The 27,448-nt window shown below is 37.3% G+C and overlaps 2 protein-coding genes across 2 annotated transcripts; one reads left to right on the top strand and one right to left on the bottom strand.

Annotated features, from left to right (window-relative positions):
- Window positions 1-523: 523 nt before the first annotated feature.
- LOC131158280 (uncharacterized) lies at window positions 524-26,723 on the bottom strand. Its single transcript, XM_058113029.1, has 7 exons — window positions 26,486-26,723; window positions 4,438-4,831; window positions 3,700-3,807; window positions 1,794-1,955; window positions 1,538-1,709; window positions 1,002-1,075; window positions 524-871 (listed from the first exon to the last, which is right to left on the bottom strand). Exons 2-7 carry the CDS (start codon window positions 4,822-4,824, stop codon window positions 791-793), a joined length of 984 nt encoding a protein of 327 aa, XP_057969012.1. The 5' UTR covers window positions 4,825-4,831; window positions 26,486-26,723; the 3' UTR covers window positions 524-790.
- LOC131158650 (uncharacterized) lies at window positions 14,115-15,173 on the top strand. Its single transcript, XM_058113518.1, has one exon. It carries the CDS (start codon window positions 14,115-14,117, stop codon window positions 15,171-15,173), a length of 1,059 nt encoding a protein of 352 aa, XP_057969501.1.
- Window positions 26,724-27,448: the final 725 nt, after the last annotated feature.

Below are 27,448 nucleotides of genomic sequence, written 5' to 3'. Positions count from 1 at the left end.
ATAAAATAAAAAAGACACAATTCGCCCTAATATTTAGTTTTGAATATATATATATATATATATATATATATATATATATATATATATCTTATATTTGATAAAAAGACGAACATGAAGATGTATAAGCTTTTCAAAAGTCAATGCTGGGTAATGTTCAAGGGATTTTTTTGAGAAAAAATCAATACCATTTTACCAAATTAAAAAAAGGTTCATTGAAATTTTAAAACTTTAAGGAAGATTTATGTCCCTTTTATCAATTTTACTAACATTTTTTACTTAATAATATTCTGATGTTTTAAGTAGTTATCCACCTAGAGCATCTTTTCTACTCTTAAAAGTGTAGGATAGATTTCTAACTACAAAAATTATTGAAACTACTAAAATAATTCATTTTTCCCTTATTATTTTTCTTTTCTTTATTTCTTTTTTTGGCTCCATATGAAAGGATCCATCTCCCATTCCATAGTCCTCAATAATTTAATTCTCATCAGTAATATAAAAGTTCCAAATTCAAGCTACCCTCTTTGTTTCAGGTGAAAAACCCGAGCTCAGTTCAATAGGAAGTTAATAGAATAGAACCATTGGCGTGCATCTCTTAAGGCAGTTTGGGCAACACTAGAGAAACCACCAATATATACATTCGCTACAGTTCAAATCTTAAACGCCTTCTATAGAGTAATATAAGAAAAGAAAAATTAAAAGGGTCAGTAAGTCCAAATTTAGGGCTGCCTACAAATTGGCCAGGAGCTGATCCTTCTCTTAGAAGACTCTAAACATGTAAACATATACTTCATCCCTGGAAGACTTTCCTCATAAATCCTTGCAATGAACTCCCCATTCCTGCACCAACGGCTTCTGCCACATACTTCGCCTGCACAATTTCACCACGACAAGCGTGCATTAACATTACCACAATACCAAACCCCATCTTCCAAAATGGGCAGAGATGAAGAAAACAAAATGAAAATCCAGAACATTGCGAGGAAACAAAGTGGGGCTACCTCTTGAATGGTCTTCTTCAGATCAAAAGCATCTTTAACTCGGCTGTCCAGAAACACCCATGTATCATGAAAATCTGCAAGAATTTGGCACGCCCTTGAATGAAATTAAATGGATGGATTCATGACAGAAGGCAGGGCCATCTTGTCCTACCCAGAACTGGAGGCATCCCGGATTTGAATAAAATGGACCAGTTACGGAAGTGCACATTGCACTTCCTGTTTGGCTGCATTTTCTCCCCACGATGCCTTAACAAAGTCGATTCTTTCTCACATTGCAGCATATAAGCAACCCAAAGAGGAGCGCAAATAATACTACCCAAATAACGTTGGGTAAATGCATCAAAATCACATCAAATCATAGCTCTGAATTGGGGAAAAAGTGTACCCCAGTGACGTCAGAGATGGGCAGGTCAGCACAAATGTTACCAGCATCCAAGAGATGACCCAGTAACTTACGGCTCCAGTTGATGATTACAAACCAATATATAAAGATAAACACTAAGCAAAGATCAATAAAAATCCAAGTAAAGACAAACCTGGGGAGCTATCAGTCAGCATGTACACCTCAGTTGTTGAGTATATTCCTCCAAGGATGGTACGCTTCACATACCAATCAATATCAGACACCTCATCACCTGCAGCATGCCAGATCTCATCAACCAGCATTGCCCGCTGCTTAAAACTAGTGGGGATATTTACTGGCTGTGCCTGCATAGATAGTTGTATGAGAGAGGTCGAGTTTTTATTGCAGTTGATGCGGACCAAACTTAAAAGAAGGAACAAAAAATGTACTTGAATGCTAAGAGCTTGGGGCCACTTTGATATGTAGGGGGCCTGCATTTCCAAACGAATCCTGACAAGCTTTGAAATGCGTTCACTAGGTATCAAACTCCTTAACTCCTCTCCCGAGTCAATTCTATCAATAAGCCTTTGTAAGCACTCATCCATGAAAAACTGAACAAGAAAATTAGAAGCGGGAAAAACATCAACAAACTTGGATACATGAGTTCAAAATTTTTTTGGGTGGGGGGGGGGGGGGGGGGGGGAATGTGCTATTTCTCAGTCAAAAAAATAAATAAATAAAAGATATTGACTGGATAAACTATGAACCAATGTCACCTAAAATGTGAATCGTTTGTGAAACAAGAATAGCTTTTTGTGGTCCAACACATGTTCTAAAATACAGAATGCCAGTTGTAGACACCCCACGACACCAGTGATTGTTTATTTGTCAATAAGTGAAGAATGTGTAATGTAAATTACATTTTTAAGAGAGGGTGTTGAAGTGTTTCTAAATTAATTGGGGTAAAGTAAATTAATAATGCCCAAAAAAAATTATATTGAGATCATGCTTGATTTTTTACTAATAGAAATTGTACGTCATTTGGGTGATATTCAGTTGAAACTTTGGATCACTAAATTTGATGCTCACGAATGAAAATGTGCCACATTTCGGAATGTTAATACCAATTTGCAGCTTACTGGAGTAGGTTTTGGCAACTATGCATTGAACCCAAGAAGCCATCCAGTATTAATACAAGATAAGAAATACAGCATCTAAAATAATAAAGTGGACCCCCACCAGGGGGCAAGCACACTTCCCTACCCTATTCTCAATCAAATAAGTGAACCTGTAAATTGTAATGCTTAATTGGAAAATATGCAACATTGGTTTGAGAATATCCATCTGTGCTTCCACCTTCCCTCCTCTCCCAATAACCTTTTTTTTTTAACCTTTTTGCCTTCCCCCTTCTCCCAGTCCTCCCCCTCTCTCCCTCTAACTTAGACAGCCTTGTAACCCAGACATGAAACAAATCTAAAAATTATAACAACAAATACAATTGATTTGAATAAACTATATATAAGTCAGTACTACTCATTGTCAACTCTAGGCTACCTCATACGTTCAGAGCTAGCCTATACACAGATGCTTATGATAATTATCTTGTCTCTACTATGCATTAGGTGATTGTGGTTCCAGAGTCTTTCATTAAAACTCACAGTAGGTGATTGCACTTGCATCTTGGAGTTGCATTATTGCAATCCCAGCAAATTTTGACATGAGGCAACAAATCGCTTTGGAGCAATATAAGTTTTATAGATACAAAAAGTTGTAACATTTTTTTATCCAGAACCTCGAGATTTGAGAAAGTGTTGTACATATTATAAGTTTCTTTATTTTTGGTATCTTCTTTTACCAGAACAGGAAGCATGAACATATACAATATTTGAGGATAATCAATCGCACATCATAAGAAATACTGCCCTGGCAACATCAGATAAACGCTCAACCTCCATTACAAAAGCAGTTAATGCCTGCTATTGGGTTATCACTTGAATAGTGATGGCTAAGCAGATAGCATGACAAACTGATCTCTTAGGCACCCCTTCAGCCATTCTTAACATTCTTGTATGATATTTTTAAAAATATATATATAGACAAGAAAAATGAAAAAGGCAGGAAAGAAACAGCATTCCTTGAATATGATAAACCCAATAAATATCCCAAATAAATATCGGTTCCACCTTAAAAGCATGACAAATGGATACACAAGTACGCACCAGACTAGAGCTTGTAACTGCTGGTTGGGAAATCATTGACATAAGTTAAAATTTTACTCAAATCTAAATTTTTGAAATGAGAAGGGTTATTTGGGAAGACTGAATCAGCATTCTAAGAACAAATGGGAAATTATACCTCTACCAGTGCAGCTTCTTTCCTAGGGAAAGATCCAACGATAGAAGGAGACACACCAACCTCCCTCGCACCTGCAATCATAGCTGCTTCAGTCCATCCCAACCACATCTGCAAAAACACACAAGTCACCAACCCAGACCCCAACAATTATCACAACTAACAGTTTTTTCTGCTCTTTATTAATGGGGCATAGGAAACTCCAACATTCATCACATCAATCTGTTTCGAGAACAATTCTAAATGTCTCCCTTTTTGTTTTTGGTAGACTTTAGGGCATATTTTCGCAGTCAGTCTGAAAGTAAGTTTGTCGCTTCTGATAGCAGAGAGAAAAAAGTTGTCTTTAGGTTATATAAGTTACAGAAGTACTTCCAAATGGTCATTTAAGCAGTATATAAGAAGATCCAATGTTTCTTTTTTTATAGCAATATTTTGCTCTGAGGCCAATTAAAATGGCTCAGAAAATTTTTTTTCTTCAAGTGAAAATTGGCATTGTAAGGATCAATTTTTACTTTCTATTTTAAATATGAACACAAACAAACTCTCACAATTAAATAAGAATTTATATGTTCAAATGGGGAAGCAAAACTCAAATAAACTGGTGCCGTGTCCATGGAGCACACAAAAAAGTCCTAAGAAAATATTAGCTATCGCAGGCACAATGTCCATGGAGCAATCAAAAAAATCCCCAAGAAAATATTAAATATAACAAAAACATTAGAACAGGATGTATGTACAAACCACATGACGAAGGGAGGCATTAAGAACACGAGCTTGCTCATCTTCGTAATCAACTCTAGGTGGTCTTCTTTCTCCTCCTCCTCCTCCTACCCCTGATCTCTGGCTTTCATGGCGGCAAGCATCCTCATCTGTCGATGATGATGATGATGATGACGACAACGAAGACGACGACGATGATGATTGGAACTCAAAGGTAGATTTTTGTAGGGGTGCTTGCGGATGTTGATGGGGGTAAGGGCTTTGATCAGAGACAAATTGGGAATTTGAATGGGTGGAAAATTGCGAAGAGTTTGAAATGGAAGGAAGATGAGTGATTCGGAAACATGCTGCTTTACTACTACCCCACAACTCACCAAGAAGCAACCTTTGTGCCACTGACCTGTACATTTCCTTGCTGTCGGAAATTAAACAAACAAAAAAGAAAGATGTAAATGGATGCACAATAAAAATAAAAATAAAAATAAAAATAAAACAAACAGATTATTTCCAATAGCTTTACTGATGAAATAAAATTAATAATAAAATTAACTAATGAATGTTCCCTACCAAAACAAGGTAATATTTTTACTAGACAGTAGAGACACTGAGACAAGGAATGGATTTAAATAGTCCAAGGATGGAAGGAGCTTTATTATCCTCACCATGCACCTCTCTAAGGATAATTTGACAAAAATTATCTTACTGTAATATTATTTATTTTTAAAAAATAAAATAAAATGATCCTTTTAAGTTATAATCATGTGCAAAATTATCTCATTAAACTTCTATTGAATTCCATTTTCTTAATATATTTAACAATTTTTGGACAAGAAGAAACACATGTGTCAAAATTTAAGGGGACATATTATTTTTAAACATTCAAGTAGTTGTGAGAAAGCAAGAGTTACTGGTATAGGGAATGGAATGGCCATTCCAGTTCCACTCTTTGGTTACAAACATAGAATAGCATGCCTATTCCCATCCCCATGTTTGGTATGAACAATTTTAATGATGGGACAGAATGCTACTTTTCCTTCAAAAAAGTAGCCAAAAATATTTATCTCAAATATTAATATTATATATCTAGTCAAATATTTATTGTCGTACTTTAAGTCCAATACATAGCAAGATTAAAGTATCAAAATCTCCATGAGAAAGTCATGTCTAAAACCAAAGTAGACATCTTGACAATAAGTTAATAATAACAAAAGAAAAGGTGCCCTAATTGCCAAAAGTAAATAGCTTGGGATATACTGACACGTAAATAACATTCATGAAATCAATTAAGCATGGTGTTAGGAGGTGACAATGTAATGGGCTAACGAGGAGGAGATATTGACTCTATGTGTAACTCTCCAAGGATTTGTATTCATAAATAAATTGTTTCTGCTAATGTTTGTATTGTTGCCTTCTTGATTGAATAAAACAAGGACACACTATTATCATTGCATTTTACTAAGTATGATTGTTGCACTATACTAATTTATGGGTGCCTTCTGTATGGCTGACTCTTGCCTATATGACTTGTGGTCGCCATTATTTTGCTCCAGAGTTACCACTTCTGTTAAGAGACTTCATGTGATTCTTGTGTCTACAGGCTTGAATGTATGAATTTTGGCCGACTCAATTAGGGAAGGGTTCTCAATTAGTGCCGCACAACCCTCATTGGTGTCGACACTTGTAGGTCTATCATAGTTGGTATAAGAGCACAATAGTCAACATGAGTGGTAACCTAAGAATTTCTAAGTTTGCTAAGACAAAGTGCATTGAAGCGCTTGAGGCAAGAGTTACCAAATTGGAAACCTTGAAGACAAGATTCTTTGAACTCCAAGCACTTGTAGTTAAATTGTCAAAAATAGAAGGACGTGCCAACAAAGGTTGAGGACACCAGTGAAACCAGTAAAGTGATCCTTTATTGTGCACCCAAATTTGAGGAAAGGATTGTGAAACTAAAGAATCTTATTCCCTATGTAAAATCCTTGGAGAATGGGCCAAGAGAGCTTAAGGCCTTCTAGAGGAATATTGAGCAGTTGGAAGCTTATGAAAGTAGGCAAAAACAGATAGAGGGGGTGTTGCCATCTTTATCATCCCAAGGGGGAGGGCCAATAGAGTTTGAGGCCTCCTTTCGGGAGCTTAATGAGAATTTTTATGTACTTGCAGATCATGTTAAGGAGATCATTAGTTCCTGCAAGGGAGAACTGAAGGAAATGAGCAAGTTTCAAAGCACGACGGATCAATTCCAAAAACAACTGCAGGAGTTCAGTGCCAAGTCAAATGCGGTGGACTAAATGTTCAAGAGACCTGCAGTAGATGCTAGTGAAGGAACCTGGGTAAAATTATCGGACCCAAAATCTTATGACGGGACTCATGATGCCAACGAATTTGATAACTTCATCCTCAACTTGGAACATTATTTCAAGTGCTACTAAAGCAAATAGGAGGAGGATAAAGGGGCACTTGCCATGGTATTCCTTGTGGATGATGCAAAGTTATGGTGGAGGACCAAATGTGAAGATATCCAAAACAATAGTTGCACAATCAATACTTGGGATGAATAAAATAGGCTCAAAACACATAGTTCTATCCGGAAAATGTCGAGTACATTGCTCGCTACAAGGTTTATGATCTACAGCAGACTGATTCGATTAGGGAATATATAATTGAGTTTTACAAATTGTTTCAATTTAAGGGGACTCAAGGCATGGCCTAAAAATGAGCTACAGAGGCAAGGAGTTTGTAATCTTCCCTCTACTCTTGCTGCCGCAAAACGATTAAATGATTACTAAGAAAGCCATATGAAAAGGAAAAACCCCACTTACTCCAACAATGAGCAGATGCCCAACAAGATGAATAGGCCTAGTGGAGAAAGGGATAGAGGGCCTGCTAACTTTGAAAGAGACAGGAGATGCTTCTTGTGTAGAGACTCAAGGGGTGGATATACAATAACTGAGGAGAATCGACCGCCTATATTTTGTTTTCTTTGTAAAGGACCTCATCGGGTAGCTAAATGTCCATAATGGAAGGCCCTAAATGCTCTAAAGGCCCTAAGGGATGGAATAGAAACCACGACAGAGGACACAAAGGAGAAACAAGATATGGTGGGGGCTTTAAGATTTTCTGGAGGCCCTTGAACGTCAGGCAAATATTAGCAAATCATAAGACAAGGGTCTCATGTATGTTGATCGGGTACTGAATGAAAGGAATACCAAGGCAGTGACTGACACATACGCTACTCACAACTTCATTGTTGATACTGAAGCTCAGCAAATGAAATTGCAGGTTGACAAGGATTCAGGAAAATCAAGGGCGGTGAATTCTGAAGCTTTGTCCATGGTAAGGGTTGCTTCAAAGGTAGCTTGTCAGATGGGTCCTTGGTCAAGAAGGGTAGACTTCACAGTAGTACCCCTTGAAGATTTCAATGTGATATTGGGGATGGACTTCCTCAAGATAACTCAAGTAGTCCCGACGGCTATTGCAAACTAGCTCTTGATGACGGGGAATACACCCTATATGGTGTTAGTAGCCTGCAACACTATAAATGAAAAGAAATCGCTCTCATCCTTTCAATTTAAGAAAAGGGTTGAAGAGAAGATAACCCTCATTTTGGCGTTGTCAATAGACCCAAGGGGCAAAGTACCAATTTTGTGCCCAGCTGGAATCAAGGAAGTTCTTGAAGAATTCAAAGATGTGATACCATATCAACTACCCAAGATGTGATAAATGAAAAGAAATTGCTCTCAGCCCTTCAATTTAAGAAAAGGGTTGAAGAGAAGATAACCCTCATTTTTGGTGTTGTCAATAGACCCAAGGGACAAAGTACCAGTTTTGTGCCCAGTTGGAATCAAGGAAGTTCTTGAAGAATTCAAAGATGTGATACCAGATCAACTACCCAAGGTGTTACCACCCCAACAGCAAGTAGACCATGACATTGAACTTTTTGAGGTAAAATCAACTACCCAAGCTCCTTACTGTACAGCACTGCCCAAATTAGCAGAACTTTGAAGGCAATTATATGAGTTGCTGGAAGCTAGGTTTATTCAACCGTCAAAGGTGCCCTTTGGAGCCCCTATGCTGTTCCAGAAGAAACAATACGGAAGCTTATGCTTTTGTGGGAACTATCAAGCCTTGAATATGGTGACAGTTTAGAATAAGTACCCCATCCCTTTGATTACAAATCTCTTCAACCAATTGAGCACCGCGAAATATTTTACCAAGCTGGATTTGAGATTGACGTACCACTAAGTGTGCATTGCTAAGGGAGATGAACCAAAAACCACTTGTGTCACTCAGTACGAAGCATTTGAACTTACTTTTATGCCTTTTGGACTAACGAATGCACCTGCGACTTTTTATACTTTAATGAACAAAATTTTTCAGGACTATTTTGACATGGTCTACCTTGATGACATCATGGCGTTTAGCTCTACACTAGCTAAACACAAGGAACATCTATGTCAAGTCTTCTAGAAGCTCAGAGAAAATCAATTGTACCTAAAGGGGAGAAATATACCTTTGCTAAAAAAGAGTTCTTGGGACATATTTTAAGGAGAGGTAGATACGAATGGATCCAACCAAGGTTCAGACCATCTACAAGTGGAGACCATCGACATCCGTCAATGAGCTACATTCATTCCTTGGGCCAACCAACTACTACAAAAACTTCCTAGAGGGATACTCTAGAAGAATCATACCATTGATAGACTTGTTGATAAAGGGAGTAAAACGGGGGTGGTTAGAAGATTGTCAATCCGCATTTGATGAGCTGACGAAGAAAATTATATAAGACCCAATGCTAACCCTTCCAAATGTAGTGAAGCCATTTGAAGTCCAAGTAAATACACATTTGATTTTGCACTAGGAAAGGTCCTTCTCCAAGAAGGTCATCTAATTGCATTCGAAAGTAAAAAATTAATCAGTGTAGAACAAAACTATACAACCCAAGAGAAAGAACTCCTAGCTGTGGTACACTACCTACAAGTTTGGAGACACTAAGACACTACCTATTTAGGTCCCAATTTGTAGTCAAGACAGACAACGTGGCGGTCATTCACTTTTTATATCAACTAGGGTTTACTCCAAACCAAGCATGTTAGCAAGAGCAACTAGTGGAATTTGATTTCTACTTCAAATATAAGGCAAGGAGAACAAATTAGGTGGCAAATGCTTTGAGCAAAAAAATAGAACTAGCGGCGGTGAAATTGGTAAGCCATTTATCAGCCAGTAGGGCTACCCTATCCATAAAGAACCTTATCAAAAAACACTTGTGAGCAGATTTATAGGCCATAGCATTGATGAAACTAGTGGAAGAAGGAAAAACCCAACAATTTTGGATAGAAGACGGCCTATTGATGACAAAAGAGCGTTGACAGCTTGTGCCTTAATTCAGGAACCTATGGAAGACAATATTAAAAGTGTCATGACACTTTATGGGTAGGACATCGAAGATAGCGACCAACTCATGCCTTGATCAAACAGGGGCACTATTGGCCACAAATGGAAGATGATGTGATGGATTATACAAACACTTATTTGACTTATCTATAAGACAGAGTTGAGAGGAAGAAGACTCTGAGACTGTTAAGAGTTTTTGCTAGTACCGAAGAGGCCATGGGAGAGTGTCTCCCAAGATTTCATTACCTCCTTGCCAAAAGAGGAAAACCATGGTACAATTTATGTAGTGATTGATCGATCCTCAAAGTATATGACCTTTGTGCCCATGACAAAATTGTGTTCTGTAGAAAAGACAACTTAGTTATTTTTCAAGCATATAGCGAAATATTGGGGAGTACCCAAGAGCCTTATCAACAATCGAGATGTTAGATTTGCTAACGGATTTTGGGTGTGAAATATTTCGCTTATTAGGGTCGAGCCTCAATCTTTCCACAAGCTACCACCCGCAGAAAAAACAGTTAGACAAATCACTTTAATGGGATGTTGGAAGAATACTTAGAACACTTTGTGAATGCTAACAAAAAAAAAATTGGTTTCTCTATTGGATACAATATAATTTTACTTTAATTCTATGAAATCTGCAGCAACTAATAAAAGTCCTTTTGAGATTATGACAGGTCAACAACTGCCCCTCCCACACACCCTCAATGGCCCATACAACGGGAATTACCCTACCAATTTTCAAAGAACTAGATGCCAGATATTGAAGTAACTCGAACTCAATTGGAAAAAGCTTCAAAGTGTATGAAGAAATGGGCAAAAAAAGGGAGATGTCCACAAAAATTTGAAGTTGGGGACCTTGAGCAAGTGAAAGTGCCACTAGAAATATTGTGGTTCCTTCATGGAAAGGGAAAAATACTCTTACAAAGTTATGAAGGCCCAATCAAGGTCATAGAAAAAGTTGGACATGCATCTTATCGAGTTGACAGCCAGAGTAGATGAAGAGCCATATACGAGTATACGACCAATCCATCCTATATTCCACATCAGCAACTTAAAAGCATTCCATGCAGATGAAGAATATCATAGCCGACAAAATTCAAGAAGATCAACAATTTCTAGAAAGAAGACTACAACCAGAGATGTTGAAGAGATCCTTGTAGATAGAATCATCAATAAAGAAGGTCGTTAGCAATAGCAATACTTGGCCCAATGGACAGGTTTAGGAGAAGAAGAGAACAGTTCGGAGAAGACCAAAGACCTCCAGCATGCCACATAAAAGATTCAAGACTTCCTAAACTCAGCAGCAGTGCAACCAGAACATTGAAGACCTCTTACAACAAATCGACGAGGATGTCAATAAAATAAGCGGGGGAGGATGTTAGGAGGTGACAATGTAATGGGATGACGAGAGGGAGATATTGATTCTATGCGTAACTCCCCAGGAATTTGTATTGATAAATAATTTTTTCCTGTGAATGCTTGTACTGTTGCCTTCTTGATTGAATAAAACAAGTAGATACTATTATCATTGTGTTCCACTAAGTATGATTGTGATACACTTTACTAATCTATGGATGAATTCTGTATTGTTGACCCTTGCCTATATGTACTGTGGTTGCCTTGAATTTTACTCCAATGTTACCACTTCTGTTGAGAGACTTATGTGATTCTTGTGCCTACATGCTTGAATGTGTGCTTGAATGTGTTAACTTTGGCTGACTCAATTGGGGAAGGGTTCTCAACGAGTGTCACATGGCCCTCATTGGTGCTAACATTTTTGGGTCCATGACATATGGTCTCTACCCATTCTCCCTTCACTTTTTTTGCAACAGTAAAAAGATATCAGTCAATATGCAATTGGAGTGGATTTTATTAACATTAGTTTTCGGTGCAAATATTATGGACCACCACATTAGAATGTTTTCATGAAGTAGCAAAAGGTGCACATGCAGAAAAAACTCAACAAAAGTTCATTGAAAATTGTTACAAAAAAAATCCATTTGAAGGCATGTTAGAGAGAGAAACTCTCCCTTCTCTCTAGAAGGTGCATGTCCACGGTTTGAGTGCTTGGGGTAGATTCTTCGTGGTTCTCACGAATTTCCTATTATCAGATACGTCTGGTGTTGGATTTGAATACTGTGTGGATCGGCAGAAGGCTATTGATTGGATTATAGAAAGGTGTTTTATTGTTAATCTGTTGTTGGGATCTATCTTTTACGTTTCCCACCTATGGGAAAATTTGAATTTTGAAATTGCTGTGCAGCCATGCGACATTGGAACGAGTCTAAGGTGACAGGAATGATGGCTAGGGTGGATGAGATGAAGGAGGAAAGGGATCTTGCCGTTAAGTTCATTGAAATCAAAGGAGGAAAAAGGGTTGAGTGGAGCAAGAGGAAACATGGAGAAATAATGGCAGAGTTCAAGTGATTGTCAAAAAGGGCTTCTCAAAGGGCAAATGGCTCTTCAAGTGGCTTAAAATCATCTGGGGGGCTCTTGGATGGCCTTCAATCTCAAGGGGGCATGCAAGTGGAATGCTTGGAAGGGGGTGCTATGATTAAGCAGGCGTCCATGTCCAAGTATCGAATGAAATGGAGATATGCTGTAATCAACAAAGTGATAAGATGGAAGGGAGCATGTCAGCTTTGAAAGGAGTTCCAGCGGAAGGAACGAGACTCCCAAGGGCCACTTACTCTAAAAGTGAGGATGAGGAGAGGTGCGGGATACCCTGAGGTCAAGAAGCAAAGGTGAGAAGATGTAGCTCTTTCAGAATCTGAAGGAATTGACATAGATGACTCTCACAACATAGCTGATATGGCTCGGGCCAGTGCACATGGTCTAGAAGATGATCTGTGTGAAGATGGACATATTGCTGCTCCTGGGGAAGATATTCAGAAGGTGCAAGGCACTCAACAGGGTGATACGATTATTAGAAACAATAAGAAGGTAACATGGGCTGAGCTTTTTGCGAAAAACAGGGACCCTGTCAATTGCGGTCCTTTACCGGTGTTTGAACCGAGTGGTGACAAAGCTCGAATATCTACCTCTGAGATGTATTCTTCTGAGGGGATAATGAACAAACACTTGCTGGGATATTTTATGGGCAAATTCCCTAGGAAGGTTGCTTTCAACAACTTGGTAAGATCTTCGAAGGTAGAGGTGCTGTCAACTCAGCATGACAAAGGCTGGATTGTGTTCAAATTTCTTAACGAAGAAGACCTTAATGATGTCCTAATGAATGGTCCTTATACTGTGTATGGGAGACAACTGATTTTGAAGAGAATGCCAAAATATTTTCAGTATGGGATTCAGCATAGGACGGTGGTTCCCGTTTGGGTACAACTGAAAGATCTCCCCTTTGAGCTATGACACCCATATGCAATAGGAAGGATTTGTTCGGAGATTGGAAGACCCATATGTATGGATAAACTGACCACAAACAAAGCCAGAATTTCATATGCAAGAGCAATGGTAGAAGTTGACATTGCCAAGGATATTAAGTACAGTGTCAAGGTTGAGCTTCCAGATGAGGTGGAAATAATACAGGAGATTGTATATGAGGGATTGCCGAGATTTTGTACTAAATGTAAAGCTATTGGGCATTCGGCTGCCTTCTGTTCAGTCAGGGATGAACCTAGAAGGCCTATGAATCTCCAGTACAGACCCAAGAAGACTGATCAGAGACTGGATGCTATGAAAGATACAGCTGATACCAAAGATGTAGTGATAAATAAAAAGAATGAGGATACAAATGATAACAGGGTTAATCACTATGAAGGCAAAGCTAATGAGGATACTGCTACTGCAGGTATCGAGGATGAAGATCCCTCTGAGGAGTTGGACTCAAAAGGAGCTAGGAGGGGGTCAGAGGATGGAACCACAAGCTGTAATGCAACTGCTGATCCTTGTAGAACTGAGCCTGTTAGGGAAGATTCTTCCAATGCAGCTAAACTCAACAATGGAAATCGGAATGGGAAAGGGGAAGTGGAAAGCCCAGTGGGGAAGAATGATTCTGATAGAGGCCAGAGTGGTGACACAACCATGGAGAAAGGGAAAGGAAATAAGGAGGTTTTAAAGAATAACACTAAAGAGGCTCAGTTAATGCAGTCAGGTAAAGGGAAGGAGAAAATGGAGGAATTCACTGTAGTCTCAAAGAAGAAGAAAGGGAAGGGCACACATTATAACCCTCTGGTGTTTGGAAAGGGGTTAAAGCCCCCTTCTAAATTAAAATGAAGATTACTACTTGGAATATTAGGGGCTTTAACAAGCCCCTAAAGCATAATTGGGTAACTGGCCTCATTAGGAAGATGAAACTTGATGTATTGGGCATTTTGGAAACGAAACTGGCACTCAGTAAATTGGAGGAACTGATGGTGAAAAAATTTTCCAATTGGAATCAAATAAATAATTTTGAAGACCACACTCCTGGAAGGATTATAGTTCTGTGGAATCCTCAGAGGGTCAAACTTGAGTTGATAAGCAAAAATCCACAAGCCATTCACTGCTCTCTCAGCTGTATCGTGTCTTCAAAATCTTTCTATGTAAGTTTTGTGTATGGTTTACACACCATAGTTGCACGAAGGCCCCTATGGCAATCTATTCGTGACTTCTCAATGACTAATACTGGCCCATGGATGTTACTTGGGAAATTTAACAATGTATTATACTCGAATGAGAGGAGAAATGGGAGTGAAGTTACTGCCTATGACACGAAAGACATTAAAGAATGTTTTAATGAATGTGGGCTCAGTGACCTTAGCTCTTCTGGTAGCTTCTTTACCTGGTCTAATGGCAGATCCTGGAGTAAGCTGGACAGGGCTATAGCAAACAGAGATTGGTTTATGGCTGGTTTGGGTGCCCATGCATTCTTTCAGTTACCTGGCATTTACTCAGACCATGCTTCCTGTACCATTACTCTGCTGGAGGATGATGATTTGGGAAGAAGAACTTTCAAATATTTCAATATGTGGGGTCAGCACTGTAATTTTCAGGATGTTGTTAGGAAGGTGTGGAGTAGGGATGTGGCTGGGTGTCGATTGTTTAGGCTTGCTACGAAATTGAAAGCTCTTAAGGGCCCTCTGAAAGAGCTTAACCAACTCCACTTCTCTCATATTTCGAGTAGGGCTGAAAAAGCTGCTTGTGATCTTTTGTCTGCCCAACAAGGTCTCCACGATGACCCTGGAAACTCTGATTTGCAAATGGAAGTAATAAAATTGAAGGAAATTGCTGGTAGGCTTGATCAAGCTAACAGAAGTTTTATTTCTCAGCAAGTTAAAACCAGATTCTTGAATAACAGTGATAGGAATTCCAAGTTCTTTTACGCCCTTCTGAAAAGGAATACAACAAGGAATCACATTCTAAATTGAGAAAAGATAATGGTGATTTTACTGTTTCTTTATCACAGGTGGCTGATGAGTTCCTCTCATACTATAAGGATCTGTTAGGGTCTGAACCTGAGTGCGTTTCAGTTGATCCTGGAGTGTGTGCCCATGGACCTTCCTTGAGCAATGCCCAAGCTTTGCATATGGTTAGGGACATCTAATGAGGAAGTTAAGCAGGCCTTGTTTGACATTGGAGATGATAAATCTCCAGGGCCTGATGGATACTCATCCAATTTCTTCGAGGTTGCATGGGGTATCGTTGGTAGGGATTTCACTGCAGCAGTTAAAGAATTTTTTGAGAAAGGAAAGATACTCAAACAATTAAATCATACGACTATTGTGGTTATTCCATGGTTTTAAATCGCAGTAGCGGGTAGCGTAACGTAACGGTAACAAGTGTAACGGGAAGCAGGAGTAGTGGATGTTACATAACGGGAAGCGGGTGTAACAGCCGTGAATTTTTTTGAAGCACGCACAACCTTGTGCATATTAGCGTACTTGCATGTTTTAAGCTTTTGGCCATTCTTAGAAAGGGTTTTAGTGTATTTTGGACCCTTTAGTTCGAGTAACTAAGTTATTTGGTAAGGGCAACAAGTTTACATTTGTTTTAAACCATCATTGATAGAAAATTACGTGTGTGCACGTATTTATACTTCTCATTGTTCTTATCTGTGATAAGTTCTTATGTGTGCTAAATGAATTAATAAAATAAAATACACTATACACTCCATTAATCTATTAGACACATAAGACATACGAATAATATAAATATAAAATAGCTAGAAAAGAAAGAAGGTTGAAGTTGAAAAATAAAGAACATAACTATCACATTACTAATATTATTAAAAAAAAATTCCTAACAAGTTAGTATTTTGAAATTGTTAATTAATGCATCTATTGTGAGTATTTAAAGAAAAAGTAAATTTTGTATCATTGTCATCCTCATTATAATCTTTTCCCCCTCTTGCCACTCGGTATATTGAGAATGATATATGAAAGAGAGAGAAAAAGTGAGAAGAAAAAGTAAAAAATAAAATATTTTTTTGGTGTAACAGTCCTATAGCGGTTACATAACGGCCGTAGCGGCCTTTACGTAACGGTCGCGGTCCGTAACGGCCGCTACGGCCGTGATTTTTCTTCCCACCGATTTCGCGGTGTGTAACGGTATCGGTAACCCAAAAAACCTTTACGTAACGGCGTTACATAACGGTCACGGCCTTTATTTAAAACCATGGGTTATTCCCAAGTTCCAGCATGCTAACACTGTACATGACTATAGACCTATATCCTGCTGCAATGTGGCTTATAAAATCATCTCCAAAATCATTGCTAGTTATTCCCAAGTCCCAGCATGCTAACACCGTACATGACTATAGACCTATATCCTGCTGCAATGTGGCTTATAAAGTCATCTCCAAAATCATTGCTAGCAGGATATGTCCTGAACTGGAAAAGATAGTGAATCATGCACAATCAGCTTTTGTGAGGCAAAGATGCATGATTGAAAATATATACTTAGTCCAGGAGCTTGTAAGGAAGTATGCTAGAAAGAGGATATCACCAAGATGCATGCTAAAGATTGACTTGAAGAAAGCGTATGATTCCATCTCATGGAAATTCATAAAGGAGGTGCTGATCAATTTGAAGTTTCCTGGTAAAATGGTGAATTGGATTATGGAGTGTGTAACTACCCCCAATTATTCATTGTCCCTGAATGGCAGTTTGGTGGGTTTTTTTCAAGGGAAACAGGGCCTAAGACAAGCAGATCCTTTATCCCCTCTTCTGTTTGTATTATGCTTGGACTATTTATCGAGGCTTTTGAAATCCTAAGAGGAGGATCTGGACTTCAACTTTCACCCCAGATGTAAAGAGTTGAAAATAACCCATTTGGCCTTTGCAGATGACTTAGTCTTGTTTTCCAAAGGCGACTACAGTTCAGTTAAAAAGTTGATGGATGCTTTAGGATCTTTCTCCAAGTGCTCACGCCTAAAATTAAATCCCTTGAAGTCTAATATTTTCTCTGCAGGTCTGAGTGATTATGAAGCTGAGAGCATTAGAAATCTGACTGGCTTTCAGCAAGGGACTTTTCCATTCAGATACTTGGGCATTCCTCTTGCTTCCACAAGGCTGAATGCATCCCATTAAGCACCTTTGATAACTAGAATTGAGAAGTCCATTAGCTCATGGCCAGGTAAAGCGTCGTCCTATGCAGGTAGAATGGAGCTAATAAACACCATTGTTCAAGGGATTGAATGCTTTTGGCTATCAATTCTTCCCATTCCAGTGGCTGTACTAAAACATATAATTAAACTCTGTAGAGTTTTCTTATGGGGAGGCAGAGTTAAACCCTTAGTGGCATGGAAGGATGTATGTCTTCCTAAAAATGAGGGAGGTATAAAAATGAGGGAGGTCTGGGTGGTTTTGATTTGAAACTCTGGAATAGGGCACTGCTTACCAAGACACTGTGGAACATTTGCACAAAAAGAAAGACTCATTGTGGTCGAAATGAATATATCAGATTTATCTTAAACAGGGTAGCATCTGGGAGATCTCAGCCAGACACGATGATTCTCCCTTGTTCAAAAAAATTGCAGAGATTAGAAATATACTGATTCTTCAATGTGGTGACAGACTGAATGCAGTAAAACAGTTGGAGCTATGGTGTTCTGGAAATGAGATAATCTGTTCTAAAGCTTATAATTTTTGGAGAAACAAAGGTGCTAACTGCCATGGTATCCACTGATCTGGAGAAGTGGATGCACTCCAAAATACTCCTTCATACTATGGCTACGTGCTAAAAATAAATCATTAACTAATGACAAACTCTCGAGTGAGGATAAGGAGTTGCCTTGTCCCCTGTGCATGTCTGAAATTGAGACGGTGAATCACTTATTCTTCAAATGCAGAGTGGTTAAGGAGGTCTGGAATTATCTTAGAGGTTGGCTCGGATGGCATAGGAGAATGACAACTTTAAATGCTGCCTTAAAATGGATGAAAAAAGAAGCTAAGGGGACTGGAATAACATCAGTAGCTAGGCGTGCCTGTGTGGCTACAACACTATATTGGATCTGGCACTTCAGAAACAAAAGGAAGCATGAGAAAATAGAGACTCCGGTTGATGTCATCATCAAATGCATCCAGGGGCACGTATACAGAGTTATGTATGAGAAATTCCCATTTCTTACTCAGATTGGGGACGGGAATCCAGGTTAGATTATGTCACTTATTTTTTTTATGTCCTGGTAGTTGGATAGAATGAGTCTTGTCTGTTAGAGGGGCTTTTTGACTTGTGTATTGATTGTATTGTAATGCAATGTGATGAGGGCTTGTTTGCCCTTTGAGCCTGGGGATGCCCAGAGTATGTTGTATATACACACTTGATTAATATATTTACCTTTACTGATCAAAAAAAAAAACTGTTACAATAGCAAGTACATAGTTTTATCTCAACCAATTATCTGAAATACAGTGATACACACATGCCACAGCCAGCAAACTCATTGAAATGCTAAAAAATACTCTCAAGTTGCTTCAGAGTTAAGCCAGAAAACTCCAGTTACAGGAAGCATAGAGATCTAGAACATTTTCTTGCATAGAAACTAAGTCAGTATAAAAACTATATATTCTTTTCATTAAAAAAATAATAATAACACAACAACAAAAAAATGGGGCTATGGAAAAATGAACAAAATAGGTTTCCATCAAATCCTCCCACATTTAGTGATTTATATGGAACTCAGCTCACAAAGCTGAGTTCCAAAGAAACATCCACATTGGCTTATGCCAAGGCCAGGTTAAAATCCAATGACTTATGGTAAGGTCAGTTTCAATATATTGCAACTTGGAAAACTAACAAAAAATGCACCAAGGCCATGCTTTAAACATGCCTGCATCCTTCCTCATAGAGACAAAATCTAAAAGCAAAAACTAGACTTGAGCTTGATGCACAACACAGCTATCCAAAGCCCAACTCAAAAAACAATTATAGGAATCAATAACTGAAAACACCGAAGTGGGAAATTGCAGGGCAAATGATTAAGAATTTTCAGGTCACAGCTGGGACCAATTAAGTGTTTTCACTGAAACAACAGCTACTATTTGCCACTAAGCTTCTCCTACCACAGGCTAAGAAGATGAAAACATTATTGACAATTCTGGGAATAAGAATTTGAAAATTGTATGAATTTGAATACTGCTTCATACAACTTTGCATTGAAATTTATTCAAATTTACAGTCCAAAATTCGTATTTACAAATGCTACATATAACAAGATAATTTTCTGAAACAGAACCAACCAAGATCCAAGCACATTATTCTCTAGCTCTAAAAAAATAAAAATAAAAATAAAATCAAGTGTAGCAAAGCATTGCCAATTTAAGTGGATCAGCATTCAATTAACTGCTAATAACACAGTATCGCATTATTCTATTACTCTGCATTCCTTCACAGTGACACAATCCAACACCAAATTAGAAACAAAATCACATGGAAAACTAAAAAAAAAAAAAACACACATGCACACACTAAGGCCATGCTTTTAAGCACCCATGCATCCTTCTTTACAAATTAGAAGATAAATGTAAGAGAAAAACAAGACATAAGCTTTATGCACAATACAACTATCCAATGCCCAACTCAAATCAACTAAAGGAATCAGCAACTGAAATCACCAAAGTGGGAAATTAATGCAGCACAAAATGATTAAAAATTTTCAGTCCACAGCTCAGACCAGTCAAGCGTTTTCACTAAGAAAAGCTACTGTTTGCCACTGAACTTCTCCCATCTCAGGCGAAGAAGATGAAAACCTTATTTTCATTTCAACTTTTGGGAAGGAATGTTTGGAATGAGAATGTTGAGAGGGGATGGGGAGGGTTAAATTTATTGATAAAAAAAAATTAAAATGAAGAGGAACTCAAAAAGTGGGATTTTAAAGTCTCTGGGGAAGTTAGGGCTAAAAAAAATAGCATTTTATGGGAGCTGATTTGTTGGATATGAAAGAAGAAGGGGGCTTTTTGGAGTATGATAAGGCTAAGAGGGTTTTGTTGAGTAATGAGCTAGAGGAGGTGATTTACAGGGAAATGAGGAGTTGGAGACAAAAGACAGAATTTAAGTAGGTTAGGGAAAGTGATTGTAAATTGTAATTCAAATTTTTTCCATAGGTTGGCTAGTGGTAAGAGGAGAAGGAACATGATTAGGGAATTGGAAGGTGAGGTGAGGTTACTACTGATTCTTGTTTGATTTCTGAGGAGATTACAGATTTTTTTACTAATTTGTTTACTAAGGATGATGCGTGTCGGCCAATGTGTAAGGGGTTGGAGTGGAGACCCATTCCTAGTTAATTAAATGATGTGGTTGGAAAGGCCTTTTGAGGAAAGTGAGGCTAAGGCGGTTGCATTTAGGACAGATAGATATAACGCTCCAGGTCCAAGTGGGTTCTGTATGACTGTATGACTTTCTTTCAAGGTTGTTGGCATGTGTTCAAGGGGGGTTTTGGAAAAAGTATTAACTCAACTTTCATTGCTTCAGTGCATAAGAAGAATAGGTCTATTAAACTGACTTTTGGCTCATTAGTCTAGTGACGACTGAGTCTAAAATCATAGCAAGGGTTCTAGCCAATAGGCCTAGTTCTGCAATAGGAGATACTATTTCGGAGTCTCAAAGTACTTTCGTGGAGCTATTGGCAGATTGTGGATGCTATTTTAACAGCTAATGAAATTTTTAAGGATGTTCATAGGAGGAGAGAAAAGGAAGTTGTTTTTAATATAGGCTTTGAAAAGGCTTATGACCGAGTTAATTGGAACTTTCGGGTTTGGTGATAGGTGCTACACTAGGATAAGGGGGTGTTTACCAAATGCCTCTTGGCCATTACTAATGGACAGCCTAAATCATGGATTAGGTCCATTAGGACTTCGAGGGGGGTTTACGCAAGGAGATCTTCTTTCTCCTTTTCTATTTGTTCTTGTGGTAGATGTGTTAGAGTAGATTGGTTGTTAGGCTGTAGATAGAGGTTTTATGAGAGGGATTGGGAAGGGGAATGAGGGGATTGTAGTTTCTTATCTTTAGTTTATCGAAGATACTATTATCTTCTTTGAGTATCATAGGGAGTCTCTTTTAAATGTGCTTACTATCTTGCAATGTTTAGAGGACTCTTGGTTTAAAAATAAGTTTATGGAAGAGTAGGATTGCTTGTATTAATTTGTTTCAAGATCTTTGGAGTTGTCCTCTTTAGTTGATGTGGTATTGTTGATTGGCATCTAAGTTATTTAGAAGTGCCGCTAGGTGGTAATCCTAAGACAGTGGGGTTTTGGGATCCTATGATGGAGAAGGTATCCAAAAGGTTGGATGGGCGGAAAGGTACTTCATTTACTTTAGGTGGGCATATTATAGTTATTCAAGCTTGTCTTGCTAGTATGGCTCCCTATTTCTTATCAAGTTTTAGAATTCCTCCATGGTAGCTAGAGATATTGAGAAAATCACAAGAGATTTCCTTTAGGGGTGGGGGAGAATAAGAATAATTTGGTTAGTTGGGAGGTTGTTTGTAGGTATAGAAAGGAGGAGGGCTTGGGCCTTGGAAAGTTGGTATCTAGAACATTGCTTTATTGCATATATGCTTGCAATGTTATCCCTTTAAGGAGTCTTCCCTTTGGCACAAAGTAACTAAAAGTACATTTGGCTGGCAAGGTAATGGGTGGGATGCTAATTTGGGTTGAGATGTTCTTGAGGCAGTCCTTGGAAGGTTATTTCACAGTTATATCCTCTTTTTATTCCTTATACTAAATTTTTTGGGGAGTAATGCTTTCACATTCGATTTTGAGAAGACATTTGGGTGGGGAGTTCTTCATTTCAAACTCCATTTCCTTTCTTCTTCTTTTTTTTCTTTTTTTTTTATTTCTAACAGGGAGGATATCTCTTGGGACCTCCATTTACGCAGGTTCTCAATGATAGGAAGGTGATGGAGCTCACCTCCTTATTATGTTGGTTCGAGGGTAGCATTCCTTATCATTCATGGATTCTTGATTCTTCGGGAGAGTACTCTAGGAAGTCTCTTTTTTGAGCATTTAACCAATTAAAATTTGTACTTCCCACTCCATAGTTCTTTTTGGAATTTTGGAAGGCCAAAGTCCCTCAAAGATGGCTTTTATTTGGTCAATTGTTCTTAGTAAAGATAACAATAATAATCGGTTGCAGAGTGGCATTTTAAGGCTTTGTTTACAAATATTTGTTTTCTTGTTTGACAGCTAGCATAGAACTTGTCAAATCAATATGATATGAATCCTTACTGATTATTTGCTAGGGCATCCCCTACAAGCGACACATGGCACTTATACCACCCCGGGTGTAGAGAAAAGTGGACAAGGATGGACTAGGTCGTTGCCCCAAAGTGACATGCTGCTTTGGCGCCCAGATACGGTGTCAAATATGAGAGGGCTCCCGCATCATTTTGGATGTGATCGGGTAAAGAAGTCAGTTCAGGAGACTAAGATTAGATTAGCAACTTGGAATATAGGAACACTTATGGGTAAAAGCATGGAAATTGTGGACACGATGACTAGAAAAAAAAAATAATCTAATCTTCCTTCAAGAAACTAAGTGGGTGGGGGAGAAAGAAATTGAAAAATCAGGATTCAAACTTTGGTACACTGCAAAATAAAAACATAAGAATGGAGTACGAATTATTGTAAATAAAAACTTAAAAGATAGCATTGTAGATGTCAAAAGAGTAGGGGATACAATTACAAAAATCAAGATGGTCTTAGGCCAAGAGTAATAAACGTCATTAGTGCTTATGCTCCTCAAGTAGGCTTAGAAGAAAACCTTAAGGAACAATTTTGGGAAGATATAGATAGGGACTGAGAAAATATTTATAGTAGCAAATATAAATGGACACATTAAAAGAGATAATAAAGGTTATGAGAGGATACATGGAGGATATGGATATAGAGACAAAAATGAGCACAAGGAGATGACATTCGACTTCTCCATGGAATAGGATTTTATTACAATGAATACTTACTTTAAGAAGAGAGAAGAACACATAATAACCTTCAAAAGTTGGAAAAAAAAAAAAAGTCAAATAGATTTTTTCTTAACAAGGAGGACTGATCGTTTATCGTGTAACAATTGTAAAGTTATCATAGTAAAAGCTTAACTACATGACATAGAGTTCTAGAGTTAGATATATGTATTAAAAAATGGAAGAGAAAGGATAAAATAAATCAATGCAAGAGAACTAGGTGGTGGAACCTAAAGGAAGAAAATATAATAAAATTTAAAGATAAAATGGTGAAAGATGATGATTAAAATATAGAGGATGGTGTAGACACAAACACTCTTTGGAATAGGATAGCTAGCTCTATTAAAAAAAATAGTAAAAGAGAGTTTAGGTGAATCAAAAGGAAATATCTCAAATAGCAAAGAAAGTTGGTGGGATGAAGATGTTCAAAAAGCTATAAAGACAAAAAGAATTTGGTACAAAACATGGAGAAAAATGAAGAAATGTAAAAAAATTTGAAAAATATAAAGAGGTGAGAAAAGATGCAAAAAAGGTTGTTAGTGAAGCTAAACATAGATCATTTAATAATTTGTATGCTAGATTAAATACAAAAAAAAGGGGGAAAAGAGACATTTAAACTTGCTAAAGCTAGAGAAAGAAAGAGTAAGAACTTAGGTAATATAAAATGTATAAAAACTGAGGATGATATTGTCTTGGTTAAGGAAGAAGATATAAAAGAAAGATGATGAAATTACTTTTGTAAGCTATTGAATGAAAACCAAGTGGAAAGTTTAAACGATGAAGAACAGAAAAAATATAGGACTGAATAACATCCCAATTGAAGTTTGGAAATGCCTGATAATGGAATTATATGGTCAACTAAGTTATTTAACACAATTATAAAAACCAAGAAAATGTCAGACGAATGAAGGAAAAACACTTTAATACCTACATGCAAAAATAAAGGATATATTCAAATTTGTAATAACTATCGTGGAATTAAACTTATGAATCATAAATGAAGTTGTGGAAAAGTGTAGTTGAACAAAGAATGAGGTTAAAAATGAAGGTCTCAGAAAATCAATTTAGTTTTATGTCTGAGACATCTACTCCAGAAGATATATGTCTTTTAAGAAAGATTAATTGAAAAGTTTAGGAAAAAGAAGAGGTATGACATTTATTGACTTAAAGAAAGCGTATGATAGGATTTCTAGGAAAGTTCTATGGTGCGTTTAGTGAAAACAAAAAACAAAAAGTGCATTTAGTAGGTATGCATAGGTCATTAAGGATATGTACAATGGAGTAATGACTAATGTTAGGACTATAAGTGGATAGACTAGAGAATTTTCAATCACAATAAGTGTATATCAAGCATCTGCTTTGAGCTCTTGTTTTTTGCTTTAGTGATGGATGAACTATCTAGGAGTATCCAAAATAGGGTTCCATGGTGTATGTTGTTTGCAGATGATATTATCTTGATTGATAAAACTAGGGGTGGAGTAGAGTCTAAATTAGAATTATGGAGAGAAGCTTTAGAATCTAGAGGCTTTAGGATAAGTAGAAATAAGATCGAATATATGAAATGTAATTTCAGTCATAGTAAGAGGAATATTGAAGATAAAGTTAAATTTGATGATAATGAAATCAATAGCACTGGTAGATTTCAATACCTTGGATATATTATGCAAGCAAAAGGAGAAATTGAAGAAGATGTAATGCATAGAGTTAAAACAGGTAAAAATATAACAAATAAGTGCTTCGAGTGTGCTTTGTGATGGTAGAATAACCTTAAAATTAAAAGGGAAGTTCTATAGGACAATTGTAAGACCAGATATGTTATATGGATCTAAATTTTCGGCAACTAAGGAACAACATATCCAAAAAGTAAAAGCTGCCAAGATAAGAATGCTAAGATGGATGAATGGTATAATTTTAAAAGATAAATTAAGAAATGAACAGATACATGGTAAGTTAGGCATAATTTCTATAGAAGATAAGATAAGAGGGGAACAACTTAAATGATTTGGGCACTTGCAACGTAGGCCACATAGTGCGCTAGTGAGAAAGAGTGAGTTAGTTACTATAAGGGGTAGTATAAGGGATAAGAATAGACCTAAAATAACTTGGAATGAGATAACGAGTAAGAATTTAATAGCGCTGAATTTATTGAAAGAACTTGTCCATGATCACATAAATTGGCGAAAAAAGATTCATGTAACTGACCTCACCTAGTGGGACTTAAGGTTTGGTTTGTTATTGTTGTTGTTTATAGTTCAGAATCTATCTCATGTGTTTCTACATGGTTCCTTTTCTTGGAGAGTGGAATAATCTTTTTGGCATATTTGATGCGTTGAGAGTGTCTAGAGTTGGTAGAGGATTTTTTTGGCTATCTCATTTTCAGGTTTTGGAAGGGATAAAGATGGGTTAGCTTTGTGGACAAGCGCAATTTTTGCTGTTTGTGGAGGTTATGGTTGGAGACGAATGCTCATATTTTCACAGAAAAGAGGATCTCTTCATCTTCGCTTTTTTAGAATGAGATTTAGTATTTGGCATCATTGTAGGCTTTGGAGGCAGGCTGTTTTACAGAAGTCTCTTTTACAGATTTACAACATGATTGGTGGGCAGTGTTATTTTGATGTTCCTTTCTTTTTTCTGTTTGTTTATCTTGTAAGGAGGATTTATTATGCTCCTTTTGTAATTCTTGTTCTGTTTAATAATATGCCTTCTTTTTTGGATCCAAAAAAAAAAAAATTGATGTCATGAATTTGGATAACACTTCGTACAGTTTTGTATTGAAATTTGTTCAAATTTATGTCCCAGATTTGTATTCATAAATGTTGCCTATAATAAGATAATTTTTAGAAACAAAACCAATGAAGACCCTAACACATTATTCTCCAACTTAAAAAAAAAAACAAAAAAAAAATCTGAGTATAAAAATACAATGCCAATTTAAGTGGACTGGCCTTCAATTAATTGTTCATGGTACAGTATATCATTACTCAATTACATTGCGTTCATTAACGGCCTCTTTGAGCTTTCCAGCATTAATTTTTTTTGCTAAACAAAAACGCAATAACAATTACAACAAAAACCAATTATTCACATGGGAACCCTACGAAAGCAAGATTCTCATAACTAAATCAATGAACCAAAATGGGCTGCGATATCCGAGAAAAATCAATCATCCAGGCCCGAACACATTGACCATCGTCCACCATAACCAGAATAAAATCAGTGTAGCTACACACAGATGAATCCCTAAAGAAAAAAAAGAATTCGAAGCGATTGGCACAAACTTACTTGCAATTGAGAGGGTTAAGAGCAGAGAAAAGGTGAGGCGTAGCAACTATGGAGTTCAGAGAAACAGAGGTATACCGCCGTCGATTCTCTGGTGCACTGGCAACCTCTGAGCCTGGAAATGAAGGAATAGTCAGAGAGAGAGAGAGAGAGAGAGAGAGTCAAGTTCCTTCCTATCCAACTTCCCAGTTCGAGTGTGCCACCAATCGCGCTCTAACCTTCTCAACGGCATGATTCCGTCAATTTTTCTTTTTTATTTTATTTTTATTTATAAACAAAACATTTAATACTATTATGGAGGTCCAAATATTTAGAAATCTATGAAATCATAGAATTAGTCTAGTAGTTTCAATTTGATTGAAGATTAAGAGTTAGATTTTGTTCAAGTTAATAATACTCAGCCTCAGTCAAATCATGGTAGATAACACAAATATTATCATCATTCATAATCAAGTTATCTCTAAGCAAGAATAATTGAACATCACCTAAACACCTGGAAGAAGTATCTTTGAGTATAGATTCTATCATGTTAGGGGTCTCTTGGGGCAGTTTATTGGCTTATAAGCGTAGTGTAAATGGTTGTCTATAAAGGGCATCATCCCTTCTGTATGGTTAAGAATCGTTGTAACTAACACAACCTCTATCGAGTCTATTTGATGGTGCCTCACTAGTCATTGTTTGTACATCAAGAGAGGATTGACCAATCCTTTTAAAACTTATGCATATCTCTTCAAAGTAAGATCACATCTTCGTTTTGAGATTATCAAGGATAGGCTTCATAACCATTATGACCTCCTAAATGCATGTGTGGTTGAGTTCTAATTTTCTTAAGCTAATTGTTGCCAAAGTTGGAGTTGATTATAGGCACCAAGTTAGGATTAGTCAATTTGATGGGCATCAATAGTTAAAGAGTCGGAGTTGGTGTTTGGTCACATTCTATTTATTCAAATGGGGTACTTAGAACTA

This window comes from Malania oleifera, chromosome 6, assembly GCF_029873635.1.
Source record: "Malania oleifera isolate guangnan ecotype guangnan chromosome 6, ASM2987363v1, whole genome shotgun sequence".
NCBI classification, from domain to species: Eukaryota; Viridiplantae; Streptophyta; class Magnoliopsida; order Santalales; family Ximeniaceae; genus Malania; species Malania oleifera.
This window is presented reverse-complemented; position numbering and strand designations above follow the sequence as displayed.